Here is a 12188-nt window from a genome sequence, read left to right as displayed (position 1 = left end):
AGGCTGTAATGTGATTGGTTATCAAGGCACACGTGATCCAAGTTGGCCTTTACGCTTTCTCCAATGTTAGAGCCACGAACTCTCGTATCCCCCAATAATAAGACCATCTCTGGTCACGCCCATGGACCATTGGTAGGAAATTGGAAAACACTTCAGGTGTTTCGAAGTCGTTATCTGATTGGTTAAATTCTACAAGATTCCAGGAGACGTGAACAATTTGGAGACTCATTGTTGCCATTGTTGCAGTGAATTTTCACAACGTTCTTCAATGAATGATTTATTGGTTGCATGTCGGCCTGTTATTGTAGGAATATTGACTTTATATTTTTTTACCCCCTAAACATGACACTGAACCAAACGAATTGTGATTGGTTGCTCTACATGTCAGTCAGACGGCCTCTGGGCGGTCCTTGGCCAACGGAAGCAGATATGGAGTCCAGACCTTCTGCTGTCAGTCTGAAGGTTTGGCTTCACGAGACCAGTAAAAATCTGACTGTGGAGAACTCATTGTAGTATTTTTTTAACAGGCTAGTGGAGGCTAGCTAGGGCACTCGTTTGCTAGCTACAAAGCTTGCTACATACTCAACATTATTTAATCTTCACAGCTTTAAATGGATAGTTTTACCAAAAATGAAAACTCTATAATTTTCTGACCCTTATGGTGTTCCAAACCTGCAATTCGGTTTTTTTCCCCGCAAAACAGAAGATATTTTGAAACATTTCTCAGTGTTTGAACTATCCTGTTAAGCCTAAAACACAACCGTGATTTGCAATTCAAAATTTGTGAACACAATATTGTGCTTTTTGTCTTATTTTTTTTCCAATCTTCAATTACTTTGAATCAAATGCTGCGATGCTGAAATTTATCTCGAAACTTTTTTTCTTTTTTTTTATTGGTCACTAGTTGCTCTCAATGACACATTCTCTGACTCTCGTCTATAAAAACAAACAATCAACAACAAAGAATTGGCTTTTAACCGTTTATAGTTCATTTTATTACTACTGCCATTATCTTTCTCAATGACCCTTGTATATAAAGGACAGTGAATAATAAAATTCAGTTTCAGAACATGTACTTATTTTCCAGAGGGGATCACTGATTTAAATGCACACATGGTGGACAGGGGAAATTACAATCACTTTGGCTGTAATTCAGTTCAGTGAACTACATGTATTCTTTGAACTGGTTTTCGCTGCCACCTTATTGTGGCTTTAGCACTGTGGCTTTGGCCCCTCCACTGCCAGGGCCTACAATGATGTGAGCCACAAGGAAATCAGCCAGAATGCAATAGAACATAAGTGGGTAAGTACTGTAGGACGTTTGACATTTCTCAATTATCATGACACTTTTGACTGAGTGTGTTAAAGGAGCTGTATGTAAGAAATTTATTTGAATTAATCATAAAATGGCCCTGATATGTCACTAGACATTGAGAAATCATGTTCATTTCAAATACTTATATCACTGACAACAGTAGTCCGGCCAGGATATTGTCATTCAAAAAGTGCAGTTGCAGCCCTCAACTGATGTTGATGTTGTCATGTTGTGTTTTGGTCTGATGCTCCACCCTCCACCTATCGACCATTCACGAAGTCAGTAGTGTTGCGGCATCCGGGTTGCCAGCTCTGCTCTAGTTACCACAGCTGCAGCTACACACGTGTCGGATAAAAAAATGCAGCCGATCTGGCAACCTCGAGTCAGGGGGGAGGGGGAGGGGATACACCGCTCTACAGTAATTTGAAAGTGATTGCAGTACCGGTTTTGGCCACAATCTTACATACAGCTCCTTTAAATTATCTACAATTGCTTGTTTATACACAATTGTATTACTATTTATCTAAACAGTATGCATATGAAAGCTGATTTACGCATTCTGAGATGTGTGTGTCTGTTCTTGAGTGGATGAATACTCTTATTTATCTGTGTTTTCTGACTTGTATTTTCTCTCTTTGTACCCTCTATCCCTCACCCACTTTGTTTTCTGTGCTAATGGCCGGGCCATGTGCAAATCCCAATCATTCAACAGTTGTGGAGAGTAGATTGTATTAACCTCAATAATGGTAGTCTCTTTCCGTTTCTTTCTCACCCTCAATCCAGATGATGGCTCCAAGCCCACACCAACCATGGAGACGCATGTCGTCCCAGAAGGTGAGGGTAAGTTTCGACCAAATGCAAATACAAGCAACATGAGCACGAGTCTTGCATTTATGTATATGACTGATATACAAGTGCAAATCAGTTTGTTTGTTTTATCACCACAGAGATTACAGCTCCAACATTGTGGATTAAGCAGCTGGTGTACAAAGAGAACAAACAGAACAGTTCAAACAGTAGGAAGCCAGGTGAGAATCCATCCATCCATCCATCCATCCATCCATCATCTGTCTGATATATTCTGATCTATCAATTTCAGTTGTCTCACAATGGTTAATAGCTGATTTGATTTCATAAAGATATAAATGGAAAGAAAATCATGTTAGTCCATTTCCCTCTTAAAGGGTTAGTTCACCCAAAAATGAAAATTCTGTCAGTAATTACTCACCCTCATGTTGTTCAACCCCGTAAGACTTCCGTTCATCTTCGGAACACAAATTAAGATATTTTTGATTAAATCTGAGAGCTGGATCACTCCTCCATAGGCTTCTTAAGGGATCAAAACTGGCCGGCCCAAAAGTTATGAAAGACATCGTTAAAATAGTCCGAGTGACTACAGTGGCTCAATCTTAAGTTTATCAAGCAACGAGAATATTTTTTGTGCGCAAAAAACAAACAAAAATAACGACTTTATTCAACTATTCATTTCCTTCTCTGTGGGCCGTGAGATTTCACGAAGTGAAACTACGCAAAGCTTCTGTGTTGCACGTCAAGCGCAGGCTCACTATTGGCCGACGCTGGTCATGTGTGTGATGCGTGTGACGTACAACCTAGAAGCTTGCCGCAGTTACACTACGGTGTAGTCACTCAAACTATTTTAACGATGTCTTTCATAACCTTTGGGCCGGCCAGTTTCGATCCCTTAAGAAGCCTATGGAGGAGTGATCCAGCTCTCAGATTTAATCAAAAATATCTTAATTTGTGTTCCGAAGATGAACGAAAGTCTTACGGGGTTGGAACAACATGAGGGAGAGTAATTACTGACAGAATTTTCATTTTGGGGTGAACTAACCCTTTAAAACAGTAATGGCCAAAAACACACTATTTTAAGCCGAGCTTTGTGTTGACACACACATGACTGATAAGCCTACACAGCTAGAAATATTTCAAAGCATCGTCATTGCAGCGTCCAGGTTGGTACATTCAAGCGCACTTGATTGTGCAACATTTCTGTTCCAGTTTTAGATTTAATATCAGCATGTCCAGGGACGAGAAACCTAACACCGCTAGAATTATGGCGCCCCTCTTTCTCTGTTTGTCTCAGCTCTCCTCTGTGTAATTTGTTTAGCTTTCTGTGTCTCCTTTACAATTTCCTTCAAATGAGTCGAGCACCCTCTGGGCATGCTCAGTCAACTCCGTCAAGTTCTGCGAGGTTTTTGAGCAGTGCGGTTGAGAGGTAGGGATCTGAATTTTTGTGGCACAGGAGGAGAGCAGATTGAATGAGGATGTGTGTGTGTGTGTGTGCGTTGTATATATCAAATTGTGTATATGCAGTTCCAGTGGCGTTCCCTTGTTTATTGCCTGGGTGGCCTATAATTGGTAAACATTGAAAAATAATCTATTTATTTCACCAGAGAATAATTGACACAATTTTGACAAAAGATATTCTGTGCTGAAGGAAACACTTACCTTGAGCAGACACGTTGTATATCTAATCTGACACGTCTTTGGAGCGCTTCAGAGTCTCCTCCTGTGACCAATTAGCATCTGTTGCACATCAACACTATTCAACCAGAGTAGCAGATCCACGGTCATCACAGGGGTGCTATTGGTGCAGAAGTGACGGAGTTGGTATCAGGCTCCACCGTTGCTGCTCATGGGAGTGTGTGTGGGATCTGGAGTAAATTGAAAGACTGAGATGTTGCTTTTGCTGCTAAAGTAAATCTCGAAGAAAGCCAAGTTTCCATCTCTCAGTGCATTGTGGGTGGTACGCATCAGTTCGATCTTTCACACATCAACTCGTGCAGTTATAACAGTGAACATGCTCATCTAAGGTGAGGTAAATTGTGTGTTTCTTCGGTAATTGTGGTTGTGGTCCCCATGAAACAGAACAAGCATAATTATCATTGTGTCCCCTAAGATTTGGGGGTTGTAGTAGCATTACAGGTTTGGACTAGCTACTGTATACAAAGCTCCCTATACTGGTTTGAGTGCAGGTATAGATATACTGCAAAAAAAAGGGATATATAGAATTACCATGATACCACAAGCTCTAGAATAACCTTTTAACCAGACTGTACCAGCAATTTTGTCATTCTCAGGAAATGTTGCCCTTTGTGCCTTAACTTATAGGGTCACAATTTCCATAGACATTTTGGGTCCACCACATGGCCTCAAACTACTACTTCTAATCCTTATGTATTGTTGTTATTTTGAACACGATTCACAGTTTGAATTAAAATACTTATTAATATCATTTGAATGAAATGAGTAAATTCTGATAGTCAATCAGTTTCAGTGCTATATCAACCTAAAAATATTATATTATATTATATTATATTATATTATATTATATTATATTATATTATATTATATTATATTATATTATATTATATTATATTTAGTGCTGGGCAACGATTAATCGCATCCAAAATAAAAGTTTGTGTTTACATATTATGTGTGTACTGTGTATAATTATTTTGTTCATATAAATACACACATATGCATGTATATATTTAAGAAAAAATGTGTTTATTTATATATAAAACCTTTATATATAATATAAATTATGTATAAATATATATACAGTTTATACATGCAAATATTTTTTTAAATATATACATGCATATGTGTATTTATATATACAAAATAATTATACACAGTACACACATATATTGTAAACACAAAACCTTATTTTGGAAAAGATTAATCGTGAAAGATCGTTGCCCACCACTAATTATATTATATTATATTATATTATATTATATTATATTATATTATATTACTGTATATTATATTACTGTATATTATATCGGTTTAAATTACTTAAATTACCTGTGTTTTTTAATGTGCCCCCCAAAAATATATAATACCAATCCTATATTTTATATGAGCAAACCAACCAAACACAAAGTGCAAAGAGGAAAGACTAAATTATTTTTCTTTTCTTAATCTATTTCTATTCTTATTTTATTTTATTATTACAGCTTGTTGCATTCTAACTAGGGTTGGGTATCGTTTGGGTTTTATCCGATTCCAGTACCTACTCGGTATTTTTTAAACGGTTCCGGTGCTTAAACGGTTCTTAAATCGGTACTTAAGAAAATGAAACCGCACACACGTTATCAAAAAATAATACCCTTTAATTTACAGGGCCAAACTGGACACAATATTAACTTAAATCTTTAAACAATATAAATACAAGTAACATATGGTAATAATAAAACCAATATAAAATAAAAATTCATATTTACATAATATCAAATGAAACAATATTGTATCAAACAATGTAATAATACTGGAGAATGAATAGAGATTACTAGCAGGCAGAGCTGCCAACTCTCACGCATTGACCGTGAGACTCACGCAAATGACCCTTTTCACACAGAAAAATCGCGGACAAAGAGGACACGGACAGACAAGACAGAGAAGGTTACTTTTGATATGGAACAAATCCACAGCTGTCAGATTCTGTCAATATTTTTACGAGATTCACACAATAAATAACGTTTTGGCTCATTGAAATGTGACAGATCGCTGTAGCGCGTCAGTTCAAACGGCACGTGATACAGCAGCCTACAAATACAAATACACTGCTTCTTAGCTACGCAGCGTTGAGTGAACCTATGAAAGAGAACATCTCTGGTTACTGGTGTAACATATCTCTCAATAGGGAACGGGACGCTGCCAAGCTCCTCGCGCTGCCGACCAGCTTCCTTTTTCGGCAGAGAAATCAGAGGAGCAGATGGCGCGCGCGCGCCAACATAATATGACGACGTAAGTGCGTCGATGCGGCGCCCGCGCCATCAGCCAATGAATTGGCTTGATTCTATATGGGATTCAGACTATCGGCACACCCAGAGGGCGTTCTGACACGTAATTTTACACGTGAAATGCAGCCAAACCTTGCGAGAAAGAGCGCGCATGCGAGACAGAAGAAACTGTGCTCCAAACTGTGTAGCACACGCACGGCGGAGAGGGAGAGAGCGAGAGACCTTGTGTGTGCGTGTGTGCCTAATGAAGTTAGGCACCGAAATCAGGCACCGAAATTTTCGTTCTTTTCGGTCTGGTTACTACCGTTTACGTCGGAACCGGTTCCCTATTGGCACCGAGTTTCGGTACCCAACCCTAATTCTAACAGTGATGAATGGGGACATGATATTTTTATGAATAACAAACATTTAAATATAAATGTAATTGATTTTATTTTGCATTCTACAGAGTTAAAACCATTAAACCACTGTATTTGACCAAGTTCTGTATCTTGTTAATTAAAGTCAGTTGTCATAAGTCATGGGGATTTCTCAGAATGACCCAATATGGTAAGTCACTTTGGATAAGATAATCTGCTATTTGGCAAAAAAATAGGAAGTTATTAAGCGATCATTGGCTCATTCTCTGTGAAAAACAATATATTGTGTTTCTCGATATACATCCAGTCATCAAACCAACTATTGGGCACGTGAAGGAAATCAAAATGAAAATGTTCGAATACTTCTGAGGATGAGGAAATGTTTGACATGATTGTCTATAAACCTTTCCATGTTAAAGTTTGAGGAGAACATGGTGCCCACCCCTCCTCCTCTGGCCCATCATGCCCTCTTCTTGTTACGTTATGAGCTCAGAATGCATAGATCCAAGACTGGAGTGATTACTTTCCCCACAGCTGAAAACAATTGCAAGGACGGCATATGAAGAAAGAGAGATAGAAAGAGAGAGTGAGATATATGCATCTAAAACAGAAAGGGAGAGAGAGAACAGTTTGTTTAAAGGAGGCTGATAAGTCTGAGTTTCAAGCTATTTTGTTTGGCCAGATCTTGGCACGATGAAACACATGAGGCTCTGATTTTCAGCCGTGATAGTGAGGAAAATCAGCAGAGTTTACCTACAACATACCGCGCATAAACTAATCAATACCAGCCTGTAAACACTGAGAGAGAACAACAGCAAAGCATTCTGGGAGCAATGAGCAATGAGGTCTCACCTCGGCTGTATCTCACTTATGTCTGTTTGTTTAAACAGAACTCATGCAACTCACTTCTTGGAATAAAACAGGACAGAGTGCATAAAAATGACTCTGAAAAGAGACGATGGTCGGATAAGTTTTACGTGCAGATCTTAAAAAATGAATGCATAACAAAAATGTGACGCAAATAGGATTAAATGGGATCTGAGACTGTCCATCCTTTTCTGTCCTGCTTTATTGTATTATGGCAAGAGAGAGAGAGAGAGAAAAAACTATTTTCTTTTGGGAATCCCATCTGCTTGGCGCCAGTATACCCTCGCTACAATAAACAGTGCTAAATAATTTAGATATGAAGGAACCTTGGCGGGAAGCGCAGGAGTCATGGACTCTGCCGTGAACACTTGAATGTGGATTGTGAGCCCATCTCTGGAAAAGAGGACATATTAATGCTCTCCCCCGTTCCTTGTCTTCGCAGTCAGGTTCCACTTAAAACACCCCAAGCCTTGTTCCCGATCACGCCAACGCTGTCAGAACTTACCAGAACTGTTTGTAATGAAGACAAAAGCAAAAACAGCAGGATTTGGTTACACTGAACGGGCTTGTAGCTCATGGTTTTCATTTGGAGGCTCAGACGAACACTCCGAGTGGGCAGTGCTGTTCTCAGTTTAATTCTCTCACACTCCAGATCTTGTCCTTCCTCAGTACTACCACCCCTCACCCTCCGGCCAGGAATTTTATACTTTGGTACAATTTCATTTGGGGACCATTTAGAGGTCCTCCTCTCCAAGTAAAACTAGATTAGTCATTTTGATGCACATTCTTCTGTGGTGCTCGAGTTCGCAATGCATAATTCCGTAATCTAGTCCCATTATTTCTACAAACAGAACGTGGGTAATGTGTCATTTTTTGCGCTATGAGTGCGACAAAATGGAATTGCAAGAATAATGTTTCCCACACCACCATATCGCCCCAAGTGCATTTGCCATTGTTTGGACAAACAGGTAATCCCGCCCCAAATTCATTTAGGGTATATGTTTACACGACAACGAAGTACTAAAAATGGAAACGTTTTTCCTTTGTGTTTTTCACGTACAGACGACAATGTTGTCAAAACGATCCCCGTTCACAAGGATCCGTGAAAACGACAAAAAACGCTGTGTTATTCTGTCAGGCCAGTAGTTGGGGATGTCACTTTGTAAAGAAACATTACTCGCCTATAGGCATGCAATACACATGCGTATGACGTCACTGTTTTTACAAATTTGTGTTTTATAGTTCACATGGAGACGATAACAGTATAGTTTTCAAAAACTTGCACTTTGAAACCCGTTTTAAAAAGCATGTGTTATCATGCCCCCAAAACGCCGTTGTCGTGTAAATGAACGTCCAAAACTCCAGTTTTCCGTTTTTAGTTGAAAATGGTTTTGTGTAAACGGCCCCTTAATTAGTTAAGCCACAAGTTCATATCACTTAAATTCATGCATACATTTCATTAATTAATACGGACTGTTGAAAGAAGAAAAAATATCTGACACAATGCTCCATCCATTTTATTTTTCACTTCCTGTTTAAGATGGTTATTTCCAACCCAGGCTTATTAAAATACGTGCCTATATGTACATATTTGTACACAATGTAGTTTTATTAAAATACAAAACATTTTTCAAACATTAAAATATGTTAAATGATCATAATCACTAGTTTTAACCTCAGAAATAAATAAAAAATCCATTTAATAAAGGTATCGTTTTATACAGTGTGTGTGTGTGTGTCCTTTGTGTTGAATCTTCATTTATTTTGGGATTTATTGTCTAACTTGTGTGCTTAATTAGTTCCATTTTTAATCAGTTCACAACCTTACTTTTAACATTACAAGAATGAAGAAACTGAAACGAGGAAGAAGAAAGGAAGGACTTGAGAGAGTTTTGTATAGCTTATGCATCTGCCCAATCTAATGATTAACAGCTTGAGTGTCCCGGGCTGTCGTGCAGAGGAAAACAGCGGTTCTGATAACTGTTCTTGCGGCACGATATTCACTAAACATCTGATTAAAAATGACATCAATCAGGAGTGTTAAAAAGCTCTTCAGCACCCTGCTAGCTGGATTAGACTCAACATCTGCTGCTATTATACTTGGCCCGATGCACTACAAGTGAGCAGTGTACTAAATGGATTTCAACATAAAAAGAGTTTTATGAGACAAGGTGTTAAAACATTTAAAAGAACATCTCTCAAGTGTCCTTTGTGTTAATAAATACATGAAAATTAAATCCTAATGGCTCAGAAAAGAAAAGGGGCAAAGATGCCCCTTGAAAGTGTTTAAGTCAATTCTGCCTCAATTCATTTTAACACAATTTTAGTGAAAGTTTTATTGTAGCTGATCTCAGTTACACAATTTCCATTCTAAATGGACATTTACAGCACAGATCTTTCAGGACTTGAATTGGTTCAACTCACAGATAGACTGAATTCATATATTTAATGAAAACATTTGCAACAGTGTTAATTAATGACGTTAACATGAATGTAAAGTCGTCTCTTAAAATCTGTTCAAATTAAAGGTGCAGTAAGCGATTTCTGAGAAACGCTGTTGAAAGTGGATCGGACCGAGCAGCACAACACACTTGTAGCCAATCAGCAGTGGGGGGCGTGTCATCTCATGATGGGGGAGGAGAGAGAGTGAGATTTGAAGAGAGACTGTAGAAAGAGAGATGGCTGAGAGACATTACAAAAGAGAAAAGCTCAGATGAATATCACTGGGGAAAAAAAGGGTGATCAGGCAAGAGCTTTAGGACCCGCGTTAATATTAAAAAAGCTTTCCAGCGCTGTTTGTTTGTTATCTTCACTTTATCTTTCACAAAGCATTATTTTCCTTCACTTCAGTTATGATAAAGAGACATCCAATCTTATATTGTGTGTTTGTGCATTTTGGGGCGGAGCAATGAAGGGAGGGGTGTGTTTGTTTGGGTTGATTGCAAATATCAACAGTGTTTCTCAGAAATCCCTTACTGCACCTTTAAATGAGCATATGGTGAAAAGATTGAAACAGTGGATACATGACTCAAACTTGTGTTGCAAATGTTATGCTGCCTGTAGAAAATCTGGCCTAATTATTTACATTGGTAAAACTGTATTCCGATGGTCCACTTTAGACATTCTACTAACTATAAGTAACTTTGCAACTACATGTCAACTACCAGTCATTAGAGTATTAGTAGACTGTTTGCTTAGTATTTTGATGCTCCCCAACAGACAAGTAACTTTGCAAGAACATGTCAACTTATTCTACTAACCCTATCCTAACAGTCTACTAATACTCTAATGGGAGTTAGTTGACATGTAGTTGCAAAGTTGTTACATCAGTTCAACTTCACTTAGTAGAATGTCTGAAGTGGACTATCGAAATAAAGTGTAACCTTTACATTTTAAAGACACGTACAAATAATTTATATTTCAAATAAATGCGGTTCTTCAAACTTTCTCTTTTAAACTTTCAAGTTGACACTGTATCACAGTTTATGCACTGCGTAAAGCAGCAAAAAAAAAAAAAATTGAATGCATTTTTATGTAAATACAGCCTTCATGAACATGAATATTCTTTCAAAAATGATAAAAACGTACTGATCCCAATCTTTTTCCGTCTTTGTACAGAGTACAAGAAGAGGGACTAAAAAGTTATAGGGAGTTAGAGACCTAAAATGGAGGTTAAAAGGAAGCTGCCTAATTCTCTACAGTCTTAAGAAAGCTAAACAAACGGAAGCACTTTTAACAACAAAGAACTGGAAGTTCTTCCACTTTGAACTGTGGTTCTAAAAAGACTGCTAAGAAGACGAAGACATTCAAACAGAAAAACTGGAATTACATGAAGGATACCACCTCTCTGAGAACTTTGACTGTCGCCATGCCTCATGCTTTCCATGTGGTGTCCATGTTTGTACATTGCAGCTCACTATACACTCACCTAAAGGATTATTAGGAACACTATACTAATACTGTGTTTGACCCCCTTTCGCCTTCAGAACTGCCTTAATTCTACGTGGCATTGATTCAACAAGGTGCTGAAAGCATTCTTTAGAAATGTTGGCCCATATTGATAGGATAGCATGTTGCAGTTGATAGAGATTTGTGGGATGCACATCCAGGGCACGAGGCTCCCGTTCCACCACATCCCAAAGATGCTCTATTGGGTTGAGATCTGGTGACTGTGGGGGCCATTTTAGTACAGTGAACTCATTTCAAGAAACCAATTTGAAATGATTCAAGCTTTGTGACATGGTGCATTATCCTGCTGGAAGTAGCCATCAGAGGATGGGTACATGGTGGCCATAAAGGGATGGACATGGTCAGAAACAATGCTCAGGTAGGCCGTGGCATTTAAACGATGCCCAATTGGCACTAAGGGGCCTAAAGTGTGCCAAGAAAACATCCCCCACACCATTACACCACCACCACCACCAGCCTGCACAGTGGTAACAAGGCATGATGGATCCATGTTCTCATTCTGTTTATGCCAAATTCTGACTCTACCATCTGAATGTCTCGACAGAAATCGAGACTCATCAGACCAGGCAACATTTTTCAAGTCTTCAACTGTCCAATTTTGGTGAGCTCTTGCAAATTGTAGCCTCTTTTTCCTATTTGTAGTGGAGATGAGTGGTACCCGGTGGGGTCTTCTGCTGTTGTAGCCCATCCGCCTCAAGGTTGTGCGTGTTGTGGCTTCAGAAATGCTTTGCTGCATACCTCGGTTGTAACGAGTGGTTATTTCAGTCAAAGTTGCTCTTCTATTAGCTTGAATCAGTCGGCCCATTCTCCTCTGACCTCTAGCATCAACAAGGCATTTTCGCCCACAGGACTGCCGCATACTGGATGTTTTTCCCTTTTCACACCATTCTTTGTAAACCCTAGAAA

At 38.8% G+C, this 12188-nt stretch overlaps 1 protein-coding gene across 1 annotated transcript in view; it reads left to right on the top strand.

Moving 5' to 3' along the window:
• smoc1 (SPARC related modular calcium binding 1) overlaps positions 1-12188 on the top strand; it is a 73939-nt gene that overhangs the window by 40922 nt on the left and 20829 nt on the right. The window contains exons 6-7 of the mRNA XM_056255073.1: positions 2099-2155; positions 2263-2343. Of these exons, the coding sequence (XP_056111048.1) occupies positions 2099-2155; positions 2263-2343 (138 nt within the window). The remainder of the gene's footprint in view (positions 1-2098; positions 2156-2262; positions 2344-12188) is intronic.

Source organism: Rhinichthys klamathensis, unplaced genomic scaffold (assembly GCF_029890125.1).
Source record: "Rhinichthys klamathensis goyatoka isolate OS25496 unplaced genomic scaffold, OSU_Roscu_1.1 h1tg000117l_1, whole genome shotgun sequence".
Taxonomy (NCBI): Eukaryota; Metazoa; Chordata; class Actinopteri; order Cypriniformes; family Leuciscidae; genus Rhinichthys; species Rhinichthys klamathensis.
Note: the sequence above shows the minus strand (reverse complement) of the source record. Positions and strands in the feature narration are given on the sequence as shown.